Genomic DNA, 20,239 nt, shown 5'->3' with positions numbered 1-20,239 from the left:
TAAACTTACTGACAGAGGTGAGGACTGTGTTCCCTATTCCTTGGCTTCTGTGTCTTCATCCCAAACCCACACTCAGTTCTCTACACATGGTATTATTGATCAACTTCATGTGTCACTTCTGGTTCCCATTCCTTTCCAGTCTTCACATCTTTGGAAGAATCTTTTGAAAGGTTTTCTATGGTAAAAAATGGTAGATTCCAAGTAAAGATGACAAGGAGTTATTAATAGTGAATTTTATACATTCACTACTAATACACTAAAGCTGGAAGTTTATACAGGTGATTAGAGCCTTTTTTAAAAAAAATATATATTTTATTGATTTTCTACAGAGCGGAAGGGAGAGGGATAGAGAGCCAGAAACATCGATGAGAGAGAAACATCGATCAGCTGCCTCCTGCACACCCCCTACTGGGGATGTGCCCGCAACCAAGGTACATGCCCTTGACCGGAATCGAACCTGGGACCCTTCAGTCCGCAGGCCGACGCTCTGTCCACTGAGCCAAACCGGTCAGGCAAGAGCCTTTTAATAATCATACTGATAATAGTTATAATAACAAAGGCAGCAATTCATGCTATGAGAACTACAGTATGCCAGGCACTGACTAAACACCAAATATAACTCATTTAGTTCTTTTAACAGTCTTATTTGAGAAATGAAGAAACTGAGGCACAGAGGGATTAAGTAAGATTACACAGCTAATCAGTGGTGGAGCTGGGACTTAAACCAGGCAATATGTCTGCAGAGTCCCCTCCTGAGCCATCACACTAGACTGCTGCTTTACTGCAAACCAGTGACTAACTTTTAAGACAAAAGCGTTTGTCCAGCTGAAGACGGGAAACTGATATATACTCAAACCACTGAGAGATTAGAGAGCAAATGATAAAGAGTTATCAAGTGAAAAACCCTGAGTGCTGTGGGGAGGGGAAGGCTGCACCCAAATACAGGGTTACCTGTTGTCAGGTTGATTTACTAACCTAACGGTAAGACAATAAGATAAAGAAGTTCCATTCACACCTTCTCTTCCATTACAAGCTAAGTGTCACCAGCCTACTTATTGCAACATAGATGCCACTTTGGCATGGCTGCCTTTGGCCAAAGTAACTTCTAGGAAGAAAACCTAGTGAACAGGACAGAACAATGCAGGTTTGCTATGATGTCCTCTTCTACAGGGTGTGGAGAAAACTGCAATAAAGCACAAAACCCTCAGGTACCAGAGTGGCAAAGATCGGCAGTCTAATCTGCTTACATTTTAGTCTTTGCTCTGAGATTCTGTATGGTTGGGAACCCTCTAAACTCACACATCCACCTAGAACAGTGGTTCTCAACCTTTCTAATGCCGCAACCCTTTAATACAGTTCCTCATGTTGTGGTGACCCCCAACCATAAAATTATTTTTGTTGCTACTTCATGTTATGAATCATAATGTAAATATCTGTATTTTCCGATGGTCTTAGGCGACCCTGCTAGTGGCCCACAGGTTGAGAACCGCTGCTGTAGAGCCTAAGACGATCGGAAAATACAGATATTTACATTACGATTCATTAACAGTAGCAAAATTACAGTTATGAAGTAGCAACGAAAATAATTTTATGGTTGGGGGTCACCACAACCTGAGGAACTGTATTCAAGGGTTGCGGCATTAGAAAGGTTGAGAACCACTGACCTAGAACATGACTGCCACCCACAGGGAAAATGCCCATTATGATTCATTAACAGTAGCAAAATTACAGTTATGAAGTAGCAACGAAAATAATTTTATGGTTGGGGGTCTGACCTAGAACATGACTGCCACCCACAGGGAAAATGCCCTCTGTCCTCTCCAGGACAGATGGATGTTGCCGATCAGACCAAATCCAGTGCTCAGAGCATTCTTAGGCCCCCAAATTACATCCCTTCAAATAGCCCTTCTTAATTCACAGAACAGAGCTGATGACCCTTTGTCTTTCCTGACCTCCTCCTATCCCTGAATCTTTGAGCCATTATTCATACATGGTAGGTTTGAGTTCCTCCTGTGTTAACAGAGATCTGCTCATCTCAGTGTCCACGTGCAGGAGATGTTGCTCTCAACTGCAGACACCTGGTGGCCCCCAGGCCTCTTCCTTCCACCCCAAGGAGAGTACATGTCCTCTGCCTCCCAAGCCCCAAAGCTGATTAGTGTTGGTATTCACCTGCTCGACCTCTCCAGATGGCAGGACAGGCCACTAACCTCAGGACCAAAATTCCAGTTAGCCATTCAGAGTCAAGCATATTTGAATGATATTTATAAAAAAGAGGAATATGAAGTATTATAACACGAATCAAGGATTTCTGCCCAAGAATTGTTTGTTAATCTATACCTTTGAAATTACTCTGCCTATTACGTTTTTTCAATTTCTTAATGAAATTTTATTCTATAAAGCCCAAACAGAATTTGGTTTTAGTGACTGCTAGTTCTGAAATGATTCTTATTGGATCTTCATAAGATGGCTCCATTAATTTTGCTTAGAATTGAGACTTACCAGCCTTTGCTAAATCCTTTACACTTTTCAAATACCTGCAAAGTTACAGTTGTGCTAGCACAGTGAACACAGATTTACTGAGCACCTAATTATGTACGTAGCAGGCCCCATTCTGAACACTGGAGATAAAACCTTGAAAAAGACACAATCTATTCCCCTGCTTATATTCTAGAATAGTGGTTCCCCCACACGTCTGGATTTTACACACTAATACAACAGCCAGAAAAGCTGGGAGGTTAATATATTTATTTTGCTAATCTAAGGACACTGAAAATAGTAACTATTATCTCCTCTCATCATCAAATATTTTGAAGACCAAAAGGCTAAAGGATGTAATCTAAGAACAATGGACAGTTCTTTACATTGAATACATTGAGCTCTATAAAATCTTACTCTACTGTCCTTCTCTTTCTCATTTTTGCTGTGGATTGGTGGAAATCCTGGCGCAGAGTGGACCTGCCCTTGTTCAAGGGAGTAACTACTGAGAGGCCCTTTGGGATGGGGCCCCATCTAAGAATCCTCTTTGTTTACTGTGCAAACAACAGGGTAAAGAGTAAGGAGCCTCTTTCTGAGTAGTCTTAAAATCTAAACTTGTTTTCACTGTACCTCATTTTAAAGTTTCAAGAGTTTATGGACAGGCTAGCCTGGGCCCAAGGTTGATATTTAATAAACGCCTGGTCAGGAACTGGAGGTCAGAGGGTTCATGGTAATGAAAGGGGTTTTCAGCGGAAGATCCAATTTGTAGAGCAGATTACAGCTTATGCCAGCTTAGTGCATGATCAATAATATTAAAGGTTTTGAACCAGCAAGACTTTTTCTGAGGGGAAAGAGAGGAAAAGTGAAGGATCAGGTGTTAATTTTTAAAAAATGCTTATATGAATGCTCATACTGTCTCCCTAGAAAAATCTAGTAGGGTACTTGTTTTCTACTAAAAACACTCCCATGGAATTATAATTGCAAGAAAAATACTCTTCCAGGGTGGGGGCTGGAGAGCAGATGACAGAGCAACATAAAGAGAATTCTTTGGAAGACAATCAGAGCATAGTTGTCAACCACAGCCCCAAGAGGAAGTTTCAGTTAGAATTACTCAGAATTAATGACCACCAGTTAAGAATTGTCAGAATATGTGGCAAAACAATCTATAAGAAAGATGCATTTCTCCCTTGCTGAAATCTTCCTCAGCACTGATTCACGTTTATGTGCACACTAGAGGCCTGGTGCACATTCAGGCCGGGGAGAGGCCGCGGGAGGGCTGTAGGATGTGTCTGGCCCATCTCGCCTGGTCCCGATCAGCCGGACCCCAGCAGCAAGCTAACTTACTGATCAGTTCACGTCATAGCGACTGGTTGAACAGTCAGACACTTAGCATATTAGGCTTTTATTATGTAGGATAGGATTACTTTACTGGCAGTTTCTACAGCCTTAACTCCTAACGTTAAAATGTATCCCAACAAACTAATTTAGCCAGATTATTCTTTCCAATGAGTGAGTAATAAAGTTGTACTTCACATTCCAAGTGAGCATCTGTTTTCTGAACTATTTACATGCAACTGGGAGAAATTTATGAAATACTGTCTTGATAAATTATTCATCTGACATGTGGGATCAAGAAAGTGCTCCTGTTTGACTATAACCAAAACACATATTTCAAAATAAGCTGCCTAAATAAAATACAGTATATTATAGAATAAAAGTCACAACAAATTTAGTTACTGAGCTATGAAATACTCAGGATAATAAGTAAATTTCTTGCCTGCTAAGGTTTTTGGGTCCAGATAATGTTAACTAATGAAGCAGGCACCATCTTTTCAGCACGAGGTCCCTGCATCAGCCTTGAAACACTGAACACAGCCACTGCGTTGTACTTTGAAATTTTTAATATTGGCTATATGTATTTTAGATTTCATCTGTAGTGGGGCTATCATTAAAAAGAGAAAAAGATTGTTGGCCATTCAATAAAGCTACTGGAAGACTGTATACAGGAACTGAACTCACTTACAGATATGGCTGCCTGTGCGACAGGCCAGTTCTTCATTGGAGATGCAGATCACATTTGAAGTAGCATCACACCTGAGAATACCACCATTGCATTAAGAGTGCCTGGACTGCTGGTGTGAATATTCAGAGCCACACTTAAGGGATTATTTGTTAATGCAACCTGAACATAGACCATTCATGTCTCTGTGATAATTTATGGCTGCAATTAAGTAGTTACTATGGCAAACCACTTTCCACATTTTATTTGCATATTAATTGCTATATCTGAATTTTAAGAGAGTTGCAGATTTCTTCTAGATCTTCCAACTGATTCTTTAAAAATAGATCCCAAACCCTAGATTTACTTAAATTAATGCCTCCTTGGTCCACTTGCTTTCAAACAGTAGCTTTTATATCTAATGACACAGTTGAGTTCTTTGTTATATATATTTGCTTCTCTAGGGTACAATTTATGAAACAATGACTCTCTAATACAGGCTTGGGAGTGGAAGCTCAAAAAATTGTAGACCTGAGTCTACAGGTCTTTGCACTTAGTAGGCATCCCATAGAAACTCCTTGAGTTAAAATTTAATTCTGGCTGCCTTACAGCAGTTCTGCATTCTTTAGTTTTTACCAAGGAATTACTAAAGGTTGATGAATTAATAAATGTGCCATAATCAGTGCATTCTTACACTGATTTAGACATAGAACTATTAGAACTGATTTCTGGCGTAGGTGTTATCTGTCTGGAGAGCCAGAAATCAAGAGCCTCGTTTTGATGGTCAGAAGCTTCCAGTGCCTTTTTCTCAGAAGGAAAACCAGGGGATGCTCCCTATACTTTCCTCACACATTTCCTTTGAGGATATTTTGAAGTTGGGCAACCAAGGTCTCACTACCTTCTCAGAGAAAGCCAGGCGGACTTTTCAGGTATAATTTATGGGGCAAGGTCCCTGTGAAAGTCAGGAATCTCTTCCTCTTTCTGGCTGCTTTTTAAGCCCCTCTTCTTATCTCTCTCCCTTCCATAGTGCCTGCCTGATCTGATCTTTTTGGCCCGGGAGTGAATGGGTAGGGCATGGGATAAATCAAAATGGTTGCTGGGACCAGGTTGAGCTGTGGTTTACCCTGTGAAAAATGACAATTAGAATATCAAGTCCTGGATAATGATCAGGTATATTTTATATGCTTATGTCCATACTTCCACATACATTCCCATTTATGACAAAGCAGTTCCACAAGCAGCAAAGGCAAAACTCTCCACTCTTCTGATTCTTACCCTTTTATTCCTTTCCCTTTCCCCTTTTCATAATGTCCTCCTTCATCCTCAATTATTGCTCACTTGCAATAAAGCTGAGTCTGCACACACCAAGTCCTGAGCCGCCATAGCCGGGAGCAGTTCCCATGAGCACACCCTCTACCCCAGCCCAGCAGAGGCAGAGTTCAGCCCCCCAGCAATCTATCTGGTCAGACTGGTGGAGCAGCTTGTGAAGCAATCCTGCTGGACTGAGACCATTGTAGACAGATAGAGGGCTACAGGGAGTAGAGAGCGTGAGAGCCAACCAGACACAAAGAAGCAAATAGGCCTAGGAGGGGAGACAGAAGACAGCAGGCAGCCAGGCCCGGCATCTCATGAGCTAGTTCAACCCTCATGGCAACCCCAGTGGAATAGGCCAAGCCAGCACAAGTGAGCCAAATCCTGAGCTCATTTTAATGGCTTCTGTCCCAAACCTGAGTCACTGGGGATTCCATGGATTTCAAGACAGCCCTTCATGCATTTCCAAAAACAAACTGCTTGATGCTGTCATGGAAAACCTGGATCTTGGCATTCTATGGTTTCACTATGGATTACATCCAGGTCACAACCTAAAGAAGACAGCTGGCAAATCACCCTGCTGGGCGATTACCCAGCTTTTGTAATGAATCCCAGAGGGCTATGAGCCGATGTGTGTTTCTGGCTCTGCCAAGTCCTGGACAAGTCCTCACCAAAGAAGACCAATCAGTCTGTGATTTATTCTGCGAGGGAAGCCTGAGAAGCCACCTGCAATCAAGACTCAGCTGCTAGACGCTGCTCCAGAAAGGAAAGGAATGGAGAATGTGTATGTCAAGGGGAAGAGGAGAGAAAGAGGTTCTTTGCTTCCCTCTCAATTCAACTGCTATCTTCTGCTTAAAAAAAAAAAAAAAATGCTCTGAGGACACCCGAAGTCAGAAGACTGCTCTGTACTCTTCAGCCCTTACTCAGGCAGGCTTTTAAGGGGCCAGAGAAGAGCACTATAAAGTGGTTGATTTCAACAGAGCAAGGTCAATTATAAAGGCTTAGTATAAAGACACCCCTATTCCTTATAATGAAGCAATTCTAGGAAACATAAAAAATATACTAAAACCTGCCAAGAAAACAGAAATACTTTAAATTTAATAATCATATATATCTACCACTTATTATTATGTGCCAAGCCCTGTATTTAAGCCTTTCTCATATATTATCTAATTTAATTCTCAAAACATTATACCCATTTTACAGGTGAGAAAACTGAGGCTTAGAGAAGTGAGGTCAATTGGGCAACATGTCACAGCCACTTTAAGGTGATCCAGGACTGATCCAGGACCATATGAGGCTTAGATTTTTAATTGCTACTAAGAGTGAGTATGGAACACCAAGGGCATTTATGCACAAGTACTTAGGAAGTGTCAGCTGGGTGCCCACATAATGGGCCTTGAAGGTAAATCCGGCTATCTGGGTTAACTTAACAGTGAAGAGTGGTATTTTATTATTATTTTATAAGTAACCCAGATCTTGAGATTTCCACTGAAGTAGCAGGTTCTTTCACACAGCTTCTAAAGTAAAAATATCAAGATTATTTATGTTATGTTTTTTATAGATAATGAAGGCTATAACACCTGTGGCCTAGTCTTTAAAATTAGGTATAATAAAGGAATATTCTTACATATCTTGTAATTACTCATCCAATTGCATTTTACAAAATTGCCATTGTTGCCAAAATGAAAGGTGCAAGAATAAATAGTCTGAATGTATTTCCAAAGAGTTATGCTGGCAACAGCCTCCTTCCTCACCATTTGTTTTGTTGTCAAATAGATCCAGGCAGGGCTGAGAAAAAGTGGGCAAGAGGAGAGAAGACTGATGCTCACAGCTGCTACAAGTGCTTGGCTGAGGCTGGGGCTGACCACATGCTGTTACAAATTGGCCAAGAGGAGAGAAAGCAAGTCAGCTGCTCCCGACACACTTTCTCAGCCATAGATCCAAGGACCATGGCTGTCATTTATGTTGGCTTAACTGCCTGGTGTAGACCTCCCTGAGGGGAGAAGCCCACTGAGCATCCCTTACAGATGCCTCTCACCCAACCCCAACACGAGGGAGTCGGCGGACTAGTCCTTTCCCGTGATTTCTTAGAGGGATGCTGCTCACGTGGAAGGAGAAAAGCAACAGCTTTCCCTGTATTTCAGTGCTTAGTCTTAGATCAGTGGGCCCTTGAGAGATAGTCTGACTATACAGGAATCTCTGCCTCCTGCCAATTTAAAATTTTTAGTAATTTCAGACTTAAGATCCTGTGTGTATGCAGGGGGAACATAAGTGATGGGGGTTGGGAGAAAGTTAAGATTTCTTTTAGGAAATCTAAACTTTGGAGACCTGTGACCAACAGACTTGCACGGGGGATATGCTGCTACTTTCTTCTCTTCAATCCTTCTTCCCAGAGGCCTGATACACACAGTCAGAGAGAGAGAAAGAGAAAGAGATAGATAGATAGAGAGAGGGAGGTCAGAAATAGCTCATTGGAGTGTGTGAATAATACCGAAGATATGTACTAATCTTTGTGCCAAAATGAATGAATGTTCTTGCCATTTATGTGAAATAGCCAACAAGAGCACCAAAAAATTTGTTGGACTAGTCCACTTTCTTAGAGACTGAATTCAATGGACTAAACTGTATTAAAAACTGCATGCAAATAGTCTTTAAGACTGAAGGGTATCTGAAGTTGTTTCTGCATGACTGTAAAAACAGGTATGGTGGTATAGCCCAGGAAGTCCCAGCCCTTACTGTAAATGGCCACTAATTTGCGAGAAGATACTGTTTCTCAGGATGAAAAACATTCCTAGGGATGACAAACCATTTCACCTGCATACCAACATATCGATAAAGCTCACTGTAAATGCGTGGAAAATTGCCTCTGGTCAACCAGAACTCTTCAATAGGACTAGTAAATTGTGTGCTGGCTTCCCTTCATCTGCATGTTCACACTGACTTCCTAAAAGCTTTGGTAATACTTCTTAACAAAAGCTTGAATATATACACATGAATATAAACACAAATCCTTGATGCCCTGTGTAAAGGGAATAAAGATAAACTTCAAATTTCATAAGTGAATAAAAAAAGAGGACTAAGTTTCTTCTTCCCCTAACCAAAGCTGCAATCAAAAGTCTAAGAAAAAAAAAAAACTAAGGTAATGTCATATTTTCCAAACTCCCTATTTTTCAGAAGAGGAACACAGAGAGGTGGTACATTTATGGGCCCATTAACACACACACACACACACACACACACACACACACACACACACTCCCCCCTAAGATTTGAAGAAGGAAAACATTATCTTATCAGCTGTTTTTTTGGGGAAAACCTGTGTTTGATCTGTTTACTTGGAAGCCAGCCTGCTGAGCTCAAGAGTTTGCTATAAAGGCAGACTAGAGGGAATTCATTTAGGCTGTTTCTTTCCAGGCCTGGACACCAGGTCCAGCGCTTATCTTCACTGTCAAGGAGTTCTGTGCGCACACTTTAGAATTTGCTGAGGGATGAGTCATGTGCCCTTCAGTTAGGGTTGTAGGTGGATTGCTATTTCTCCTGTTAGAGTTCAGATTAATAAACAGCTTGGTTATGATTGTTGAAATGTTCATTTCTTTTCTGAAAATCAAAGCAAGTCTATCCCTCTGCTTCCTTGAGGATGTCTTCACTCTGCCCCGCATGCACGCATGTGTTTCTGCCATCTAGAACAAGTCCCTTGAGCCCAGACAAACTGATTCCCTCCCCTCTTGGTTCAGGATCCACCTTTCAAAGCCACGTGGCAAAGTCCACAAAAGATTTCGCTGGTGGCCTTGGAAGTTTCTTGCAGTTCACAGCCTCCCCTCTCAATCACTGTAAGGAGCTTATACTTTTCTCTCCACCGATTTCTAACCAGCTCGTCAGTGAGAAAGCCCCAGAAAGTGGGATTTAGTTTATATTTTCTGATCCGCACAGAACATTCGCCAGGCTCCAGGAGACAGACAATTTACACCAGCACATGAAACTCAGAGCAGCTGATACTAATTCCTTCCCAGCTTGCTGCTTCCCCTACCAAAGCTGACATCATGGGGGTTGGGCTGACAGTGGTGGCAACCAGCTCCCAGCTCCCCTCCCTGAATGGACACCCCACACTCACATTCCTTCTCAGCACAGAGTGCTTGCTGCAGGTGGGACCTAACTCCCCAGTGGATGCACTATGTAGAAAACATGCTTTTAATTTAATGGGGAAAGCAGAGTTGTAGTTTCTTCAACAAGATCCAACAACTTAGAACCCAAGGAAATAGCAATGAACAGGAACATGAGAGCAGAGGAACAGACACTTCCCTCAAAGAGGGGAGTAAAACCGGGAAAGGGATGGCCAGGGCAGAGCGCGCGCATGGTGCTGAGAACAGACTTTTGCAAAGTCAACCTGACCAGACAGAAGAGGGTCTTCAAAACCCGCAGTAAGTGAGAAAGCAAGTGTGTGCGCCGTGCACGCAGAGCCCCTCCTGTTCCCAGGCCCCTTCCCGCCTCCCACACTTACCTGCAATTCCTTGCAACAGCCCGCAAACGTTGAAAATACTTTTCTTCATGATGCTCTGCACACACATGGTGAAGACAGACACCAGGGCCACCATGCAGAGGATGAAGATGCCCACGGCTAAGAAGATGGCAGTGGCCTGCCAGAAGCCGCTGGCGATCTCCCCGAAGTTCTCAGCGTAGGGCCCGCACAGCGTCTCCCGCGGGACGTGCTGCACCCCGGGGTTGCGGATGCAGCGGGCGTAGATGCCCAGGGTCGGGTGGTGAGGCTCTGAGGGGCCGCCCTGCTCCTCGGGATCGGTGCCGCCGCGGGTCTTGGCTTTCCCAATCAGCCAGTCTGCGCTCATGAAGGCGATGAGCTCTGCAAATGCCACCACAATACTCAGGAGGGTCCAGAGCATCGAGCGACAGGTGACAATGACATGACACATATTGCTGTTCAAGGCGGAAAGAGGCAGGAGTCCACGGAGTTAATAAAAAGCCGGTGGAGGAGGAGGCTCGGGCGGCCTCAGCAGGAAGTCGCTGCTGGGGGGACTCACTCCCACAGCCCAGGGTTCCTTTCTCCTGGATCCTGGCGCCGGTCCTCGGCTGTCATGCTGCCATGTCGGGCTCCGAGCTCAGCAGCCTCACCTAAGGGAGAAGAGTAGGAGGCGGTCAGCAGCGCCAGGCCCCGCCCCTGCAGCGGCAAACTTGCCCGCCGGTCCCCAAACCCAAGTGTGAGCGCTGGCAGCTCTGCACCGCCCCGACTCCCTGCGCTGCTGACCTTCCCGCAGTCTTCCACTCCCACCCCAGACCCTCCCGCCCCGGCCGCCACCAGGTCCCCACAGAACCTTGTGGAGCGGGTCCGGTCCCCAGCCAGCACGCGGCCCTTCTGAGTTTGTGGTCTTTGTTTCCTTCCCAAACTCTCCGAACTAACTGGTGGTTCCCTTATCGCCAGGCAGCGTGACAAAGGCAAGAGGCCCTGCCAGCCCCTCCACCCGCCCCAGGGCGCCCGCTCCATCATCTTTTTTGAAAAAGTCAAAACAGCCCAGGTATCCAGATAGATCTAGACATACTGGCAGTGAACCTTCAACAGACGGGCTGCGCTTTTTAAAGTTCACGGGTCTCTTTGCCTGCTGTTTTGATACGAGAGCAGCTAAGTTTGAAAAACGTGCACCAAAAGTTTTTGCTTAACAGTAGAGAGCAGCAACACCTAATTTTATTGCCTGGGAATCAAATTACCAACAGAGACATACGAGTATTTGCTTCATGGGTAAAAGAGAATAAAAGGAAATAAAGCCATAAAAAAAATAACACATTGCTACACAAACTGTCTTTTCACCCATTTTCTCAGAGGGTCATTTTTAGATAAAATAAACTATACTAATTAAAATGCAAGAAGAAAAGAAACTCAAGACTTCATGACTTATCATGACTTATTAACTTGGAGAAATGATTTAAAAATGACTATTGACTGTCTTTCCCACTGAGTGGATTTGTTGACAACAGAAACTTGCCTGTAAAGAATGAACTGCCCCAATTTATCACATGCGCCTCTGCCTGAGCGTCCACTCACCCCAGGTCTGGAACTCAGCATGCCCATTGTTTCTGATCTCACAAGGACTCATTCTCTTCCCAAGGACAAATGGCTTCATTACCAGAGGGCTTTGCTCCAACAGCTCAGCCCTCCTTCAGAGGAGCCTGAACCCTGACAGGGGCCACAGTGCTCATTGGCAGCCCCGTTTTCTGCCCCTTCTCCAAGGTCAGGAAGCACTGCACAGCTCACATCTGACATCTGGGTGCATGGCTCTGCTCTGAACGATTAGATCTTATTAACCCAGGTCATGTCAACTGCATAAGAACTACAAAGCCCCATGGCATGTTGGCAGCTGGTAGGGCAGGGAGTTAGGGAAGATGGAGGGAAGTGGGGAAATAGGAAAGCCCAGTGCGGAAGTTTCTGCATCATGCCGGCTGACGTCTGGTGAGGGGTGACTACTTATCTCACAAAGCACAATGCATTTGAAAGTCCTCACGCCACTGTAGTTATGCAACGTACTATTTTAGGGGATTAGCGCAATACTAGAAACATAGGCACTGAATGATTGTCAGTGTGTGTGTGTGCGTGCGTGTGTGTGTGTGTGTGTGTGTGTGTGTGTGTGTGTGTGATGAGACTGTTCTGGGTCGTGTGTTCAACGGCCTGAGTTTCAGAATCCACCAGGTCTGGGTTCCCAAGTCAGTTGCACCACTGACTGACCATACTCAGCTTCCTCATCTGCCAGATGGGGACAGTCAGAGAACCCTGCCTCATGACACTGTGAGGAGTAAACAGGAACCTGTTAAAGCACCTTGCTCAGTGCATGGCATAGTAAGTGCTCAATAAATACCAACTCCTTTTCCTCAGGAGCTTTTCCCCTAACGTGGATGACACTGGTCAGACAACAGTGTAACTGAAGGAGTTGCTCAGCAGGTAACAGTGCTTGGCCACGGCACACAGAGAAAGATTAAGCACAGGCTATTTAGAGATGAATGAGGTCACTGGTGGCTAAACTTCCCTGGTGGGCTTTCAGGGCGGGGCCCTGGTCTGACTTTCTGTTTCCCCACTGCCTACCCCAGCTGCAAAATTCCACTGTGGAAAATCAATTAGCATCAGGCCAGAAGTATAACCTACTCCTACTCACTCATTCTAGAGTCCCCATCCCCAAATATCCCCAAATAGAAACACCTTTGAAGAAAACTTAATACAACAGAGCCTTGGAGACTGTTTATAATGAACTGGCCATTCTGGATGAGAACAAGAAAACAAGCCCACGACTCCCCAGAGTCCCCTCCACCCACCCACCACACTCATGAACACTTGGAGCCAACAGGTGGAACCCAGCCTGTTAGGAGAAAATGAGGCTTCTACAAGTCTTCCAATTTGATTAGAACCCCAATTTACCGTTATGCCAGCCGATTTCCATCCCTGCCCCTCTTCTGTTTAATGGCAATTGCTCAGTGAATATAAACTTCTACATATTTGTCCTCTGGCAGAACCTCGGGACTCTGCTACTACCTCTTAGGTGACGTAGATGCTAATTAATATGCCAAGTGTCCACTGTCTTGGCCAGCGAGCTCTGCTTAAAGTCAGGAATGCAATTAGGTTGCGACTTCTGACGAGAAAGGATGTGAAACTTCAGAAGGGAAGATGGCACTCACCGGCTTAGCAAAATGGTCCATGCCAAACTTAAGGCAGGATTATTTAGGGACCTATGTACTTAAGTTTAGACTAGATAGTTCCCTGTCCTTTTGTGCTAAAACAATCCACTGCACCAAATTCTTACATCCACGTCTGAGTGGCTGGAGTGAGGCCTTTATTCTTGTTTGTTCTCCCCAGCTAGTTTGCTAATTACTGCTATAACAGAAATAGCCAGGATAGCAGGGCTGACAAAAACGGAGCATCCAAGAAAAGTCCTCAGGTTGGAGGAACAAGGGAAAACCCGGAAACAGCACAGCAAGGGCTCCAGAGTGGCCTGTGTTCTGGAAAGTGTCCCACTCGGGCTGTGTCCCACGTGCAGGGATGCCTGCTGACACAGCATCCGTATCAAAGGGAAAGTAGACCCTTGTTAACCACAGGGATTCGGGCACAGAAAGTCTTAGCATGGAATCCACTGCTACTCAATGCACTTCCTGCTTCTTCAAAACTCACTTAATCAAACCAGGCTCTCACTGACATTCCCTATAAAAGTCTATCCCCGGGCTACCCCATCCATTCCCCTCCAGGACACCTGACTTTGCTATCACATCACTGATGGTTAAGGGTAAATGGACGGCCCTTTGACGTTCAGAAAATGATGCTATGATTGTCATAACGATCCGCTGAGTAAAGCTCTTAGCAAGTAATAAAGAAAAACACCAAACAAATGAGAATTCTGCAGAAACCTAGAGTAGTAGTATAGTCAGAAAACAGAGAATGGAGGAGTTGATAAATGGTTGGTCCGTGCGGTCAATTATACCTGTGTTCTCCACAGAGCCCTGAAGGGTGAAGGTGCTGCTCTGGCAGAGCCAGACCCAGTCTGTAATGTGCATCATGGATCCTATCTCGGGCAGCTTCGCCGTCAGTGAGAAGGGAAGAAGTGCGTGTGAAGAGAGCCACCAGTGCCACCTGGCTAGGAGGCTCCCTAAAGACACCAGGAGCCATGCTCCCATCCACCTAGGAAGGCAGAGGCAGCCTGAATGCACTGCAAGCAAAGCTGCCCCAGAAACCACACTGTCCACCTTGCAGCGGCAGCCAGGCCCACCAACGAGGCCACGGCAGACACGGTTCTGAAGAACACAACCTTGCTTGCTCACCTGGGTCTGGTTTTCAAGTTTATTATGAAAATTTGCAACACAGACATAAGCTAAAAAGAACAATGAACACCCAAACTGGTGTTAGCATTTTGCCACGCTTGCTCTGTCACTGTGGTATACACACTCACCAGCACTCACACACAGACATTTCTGTCACTGTGGTATACACACTCACCAGCACTCACACAGACATTTCTGTCACTGTGGTATACACACTCACCAGCACTCACAAACAGACATTTCTTTTCTGGACTGTGTGAAAATGAGTTGCAGATGTCTTGACACTTCACCTCTAAGTACTTTAGCATACACCTCCTAAAAATAAGGACATTCTCCTACGTAACCACAATAAAATTAACACGCCCAAGAAAACTAACAATAACCCCTTATATTCAAAGCATAGTTCACATTCAAATTTCTCTACTCTGCCCCATTTTAATAGCTGTTTTCTTAAAACCATGACTCAATCAAAGCTCATGCACTGCATTTAGTTATGTGTCTTTAGTTTCTTTTAGTCAAAAATAGTCCTTCCAACACTAATATACCCCTCCCTGCCCATGTTCCCCTGATACTGACTTTTTTGAAGCTACCAAGCCAGCTGTCTTACAGAATACCCAGCAGTCTAGATTTGTCTATTTCCTCACAAGGCCATTTAAAATTGCTCTCTATCCTGTTTTATAGAAACTGGAGGTTAAATCTAAAGGCTAGTTTAGATTCAGGCTTCAATATTTGGGGGGGAATCCTTGGCAGGTGATGATGTATAATTCCTATTGTGTCATATCTGGGAGGAAAATGACTGGGGCTACACTTGCGAATCAGAATAATTTTACAAATGCATACATATACATGTGTGTGTATCTCTCTGTCTGTCTATCTAGAGAGAACATGCAAAGGTCCTCTCTGGTCCTAAAGAATCCGAATTACTGTGAGGAAATGGTAGAAGGCAGACCTGGGCAGGATTCTGCGTTTTGAAGGCTCCTTGGGTGGATTCCGATGCCTCGGTTGAGAAGCCCTGTCCTGAGAGATGCCATCCCAGAAGATCCTTTTCCACAGGACTTTCATTTCTAAGAAAGGTTTGCTGTGCTTCTTTGAAATGGAACCACATTTTCTGTGTAACTTATAAAAACACAGAAAGATCTGCAGATCGAGGGCGGGGGCGGGGGGGGGGCGCTTGCGCTACAACTTTCAAGCGGCCGCCGTTCCCAGGAGAGCGCAGCTCATCTCGATGAGGAAAGATCTGTGTGACCAGAAGGAAGGGCCATCCTTCCTCTAACTGCAGAGCCTTCCTTTAAAAAAGGAGCAACCTGGGCCCGGCTGGTGTGGCTCAGTGGATGAGTGTCGACCCTTGAACCAAGAGGTCATGGTTCAATTCCTGGTCCGGGCACGTGCGCGGGTTGTGGGCTCAATCCCCAGTGTAGGGTGTGCAGGAGGCAGCCGATCAATGATTCTCATCATTGATGTTTCTATCTCTCTCTCCCTCTCCCTTATTCTCTGAAATCAAGAAAAATATCTTTAAAAAAATACAAAAAAAAAAAAAGGACCAACCTGGGCTGCCAACGCTTCTCTCCTGCCTCGCTCTCTGCCCACCGCTCCGCCCTGTGGAGGGGGCATTCGGCAGTGGGAAAGGGCACTGAGCAGTGTGAGGGGGGGTGGCAGTGTTTTAAGAGCTCTGTAAACAGGCCTGGGATAAAATCTGCACTTTGCCACTAAACAGCTGTGTCTTTTATGTTTAACCTCTGCCAGCCTCAGTTTCCTCATCTGCAAAGTAAGGGTAACAGCATCCTCTTTATGAGACCACCATGGGGATGAAGAGAAAGTGTATGTAAAATTATCAGCAAGGCTTCCAGTTCATTGTGCTCGACATATCTTAGCTAGTATCAATCATTGTCACGTGATTAGCTTCAAGTATTTGTGGTTCAGTGAGTACTCAAAAATGTTAACTCCTATTCTTCTTTTTATGGAGATTTTTTTTCTTTATTAAGAGACTGAAGACTTGGGTACATTAAATAAAACCAATTTCGGGGGGAGGGGGAAGGAATCAAAACCCACAATAGGGGGGGAAAAAAGTTAACACTGGACCATAGCAGAACCCAGAGACTATATTCTTTAAATTGAAAAATCCTAGGTGCTTCATAATTGACCTTTGATACAAAATGACCTATTAAATTTGCAGTCTGTGGTTCTTGGTATTGAGGTCCACAGGACAAGCTAGGAAGTCTTCAGACCTTGAGCTGAATTCCATGAGGGGTACTTTGGCCTAAGAGGTAGCAGCAGCAACAGTGCCCACCTTCTGGACAGCTTCTTGCTTGGCATGATGAGCCTGAAGACCCGCCACAGCTTCATCCACCCGGAGCGGAGACTCAGGGACTTCAGCATGTGCGGCACTCAGAGACGTCCATCTCTAGACGCGTTCCCGTAGTCTCTCCAGCCAGGTTCGCATGCATGCTTTGGATGCGTGGAAACAAACCGTCTCCCAGCACCTGCTTCTGTTCCTGGCGGGGGTGCTGCGGCCAGCATGGAGGCGGTCAGGGCTCCTGCCCCTGCACATGGACCGCAGGCTGGGGTGCCTGCAGAGGCGGTATGGCCTTGTCTGCAGCCTCTCGGGTCTTGAAGTGAACAAAGGCATAACCCTTAGAACTGTTCTCATCACAACCCACCTTGCAGGGCAGAATGTTCCCCAAAACAGAAAAAGTATCATCACATGCCTCGTTACCTATAGATTTATCCAGGTTCTTGATGAAGACGGTTCCCACACCAGATTTTCTCAAACAGGGACCCCTCTGAGCCCACAGGATGCGGATTGGCTTTCCCTTAATTACATCAAAGTTCAGTCTCCAAGGCCCACTCAGCCTCAGCCGGCTGCTGGAAACTGACCTAGGCCCAGCCCAGGGAGCGGGTGATCATATCGCGGCAGACCCGCATGGCAGTGCAGGCCTGCAGGGCTGAACCCTTCACACGGCCTGGCCTCGGTGACGTCCGCGCACAGGTGACAGCCTCCCTCAGTGACGTCCGCGTGCAGGTCACCCATGCACAGGGAGGCCGTGGGGGAGCTGCTGGTAGCAGCGTCCATCTCCCTGCCCCACCACCCCAAGCCCTGACAGGACTTTTTATAGGGACCACACAGGACAAAAGGGGCTCTTCCCGGAGCAGGGTTGCGCAGCTGGCTCACAGGTGGCAGAGCTGCCGCAGCTCAGAAGCAGGAGGCACCCAGGAGACGGCAGGGCCGCAGACAAGAGGCTCTCAGAAACATCATGGCCCTCCCCAGGAGTTTGTAGCTTTCAGCTGTCCTGGTCTGAAGCTCCAAATTTCCAAAATAAATTTATTAAAACGGGGCCTTCCCTCCAAATTACAAAAATTCTTAAAGAGCCAAAAAAATGGTGCCCACGCGGCCTCTGGGATACAGGTTTCTCTTTAAATATAGGCCTTGGGCTCCTGGTGGTTAAAGGGTTTAAGGTTACAGCCGCCAGGAAGAGGGATGCAAAATATTTGTTTGTGTTGGGGGGGAGGGGAGGTGGGGGGCACGTGGACATGGCAGCTCACCACCCACAGGACCCACAGACGGGACCCCCAGGTGCGGTGGGCAGGCCTGAAGCTGCAAAGGTGACTTCCCAGAGGAGGATTCGCTCTTTCTTTCTTTCTTTCTTTCTTTCTTTCTTTCTTTCTTTCTTTCTTTCTTTCTTCCTTCCTTCCTTCCTTCCTTCCTTTCTTTCTTTCTTCCTTCCTTTCTTCCTTTCTTCCTTTCTTCCTTTCTTCCTTTCTTCCTTTCTTCCTTTTTTTTTTTAAAGATTTTAAAGTGTTTTCAGTTTTGTTTGGTTTTTAATCTTTTTCTCTCTTTTTCTTCAGGCTACTGAGCCCAAAAAGTGGCAGACCCAGGGCGGAGAGACAATGCCTATTATAATGAAAACTTTGCTACACGGACCATGTGGTCCAAACAATCAGTATGTTGCTCCTCCCTCACTGGCAGTTTCTTGGCTGATACCTGTTTTCATGATCTTCATCTCCTTGGACATCCCGTGTCATCTCGGGGCTGGAGGGGAGAAGTATGCTTTCACCTCTGCATGATGGAGAGCCGCTAGAGTGCTGCTGCTTCCAGTGTGGTCCCGGACCACCCGCCTCCTCCTGGGGGCCTAGGTCACCTGCTCAAAAAACCATACATTCTTGTTCCCCCTCCCCAACACACACTGAATCAAACTTCCTGGAGGTGTTGCCAAAACCTGCATTTTTTACAAGCCCCCAGGAGAGTCCTGGCAGCGATGTCTCAGCATCAGGAGGAAGGAAGCTTAGGGAGCCCTGAGGTTGGCCTGCGCTTGGTACGGGGGAGGGAGAGACGGAAGAGAAGAGGCAGGAAGTGTGGCCAGCCCATCAGGACAGAGCCAACCACCTGTCCTCAGCACAGCTCTCCAGCCACACAAGTCCCAGGGACCAGCGATTATGCAGGGAAACCAGCTGTCCCCCTGGCTCATGTGTTGCCCAATAATGCTCGCAGGGCATGGAGAGGCTGCCCACACACTCAGGACCTTCTCTTTCCGAGCACAAAAGAAGCTTTGGAACTGTAGGGACAGAGCTGAGACACAAGGCTTAGCACATTGCATGACTTTAGAAAAAAAAATACAGCTACCAAAGGCGGTTTTAAAAACTCCCATCTGCCCTGTGCACCCCCTACAATACACGCTATGGAAATGCACACATTTTGACTTTATTCAAGAAGAGGGTCCTAATGCACTAATAATTATCTAGTTCCCTGAGTTACCGGCTCAACACACTCAACACTTCTTGTTTATTGCCAACCTCCATCCCAGGGTCTCGATAAATCCCTTTCCTCCAGACACTCCAGGGAAAACTCACGCTGTGGTTCTCAACCAGGGGCAGCTTGGCCTCTGCTCCCCTCGCAGGGGGCATCTGGCAAAGTCTGAAGACATCTTTGGTTGCCACACCTTGGGGGTAGAAGGGGATGGGGCTACTGGAATTTGGTGGGAGAGGCCGAGGTTGCTACCTACCACCCCTCAAGGCACAGCCAGCCCCCAGGGCAAAGCAGTGTCCGAAGTCGAGTGAGAACCCTGCTCTGGCAGCTTCCAGCCGAGAGCAGTTTTTACATTTGCAGGTGCAACTTAAAACAGATTTCTAAAACCTTTACGTTTAAAAAAGGGATGTTCTAAAGAGGCAAGTCATACAGTCTCACCTGGATGGACATTCACAGTATTTACTAAATTAAGCAAACCTTCTGTTGATTTTCTGAGAAATTTTAAGGTCTGTGCTAATCCTTGTGTCCAGGCTGGCAGGCTGGCAGGCTGGCGGGATGCGGGATCTGACTTGTCAGAGGGGACAGACCTTGACCGGCTTGTGGGTCCCAGCAGCTTCTCCCAATCACAGACCAAAGTCAGCTTTCGTTTCCTGTAATCTCTATTCTGCAAAATGGCAAAATCCCCACCCCTACCCCAGTTGTTAAGACGGGGAGTACATTTACTGTCAACATTCTTTATCTCCATTCCACCTGAAGGTCTTGGACTTTGCCTCAGAAAACATCAAGTTTGGCCACATGGCTTGACTTCTCTTGAACTCCCACCTCCTCGAGTTGGGCTGGCCACTCAGTGCATGACCAGTGGCCTAGGCCACCCCAAAGGTCAGGAGTTTACCACGTGGGCTGCTTGA

General features: G+C 45.8%; 1 protein-coding gene across 1 annotated transcript in view; it reads right to left on the bottom strand.

Annotated features, from left to right (window-relative positions):
* Window positions 1-20,239, bottom strand: part of LHFPL2 (LHFPL tetraspan subfamily member 2) — a 148,378-nt gene that overhangs the window by 12,793 nt on the left and 115,346 nt on the right. The window contains exon 4 of the mRNA XM_080679523.1: window positions 10,287-10,912. Within this exon, the coding sequence (XP_080535649.1) occupies window positions 10,287-10,713 (427 nt within the window). The 5' untranslated portion in view covers window positions 10,714-10,912. The remainder of the gene's footprint in view (window positions 1-10,286; window positions 10,913-20,239) is intronic.

This window comes from Plecotus auritus (assembly GCF_963455305.1).
Source record: "Plecotus auritus genome assembly, chromosome: 7".
NCBI classification, from domain to species: domain Eukaryota; kingdom Metazoa; phylum Chordata; class Mammalia; order Chiroptera; family Vespertilionidae; genus Plecotus; species Plecotus auritus.
The sequence above is the reverse complement of the archived record's forward strand: the minus strand, read 5'-3'. Positions and strand labels throughout refer to the sequence as shown.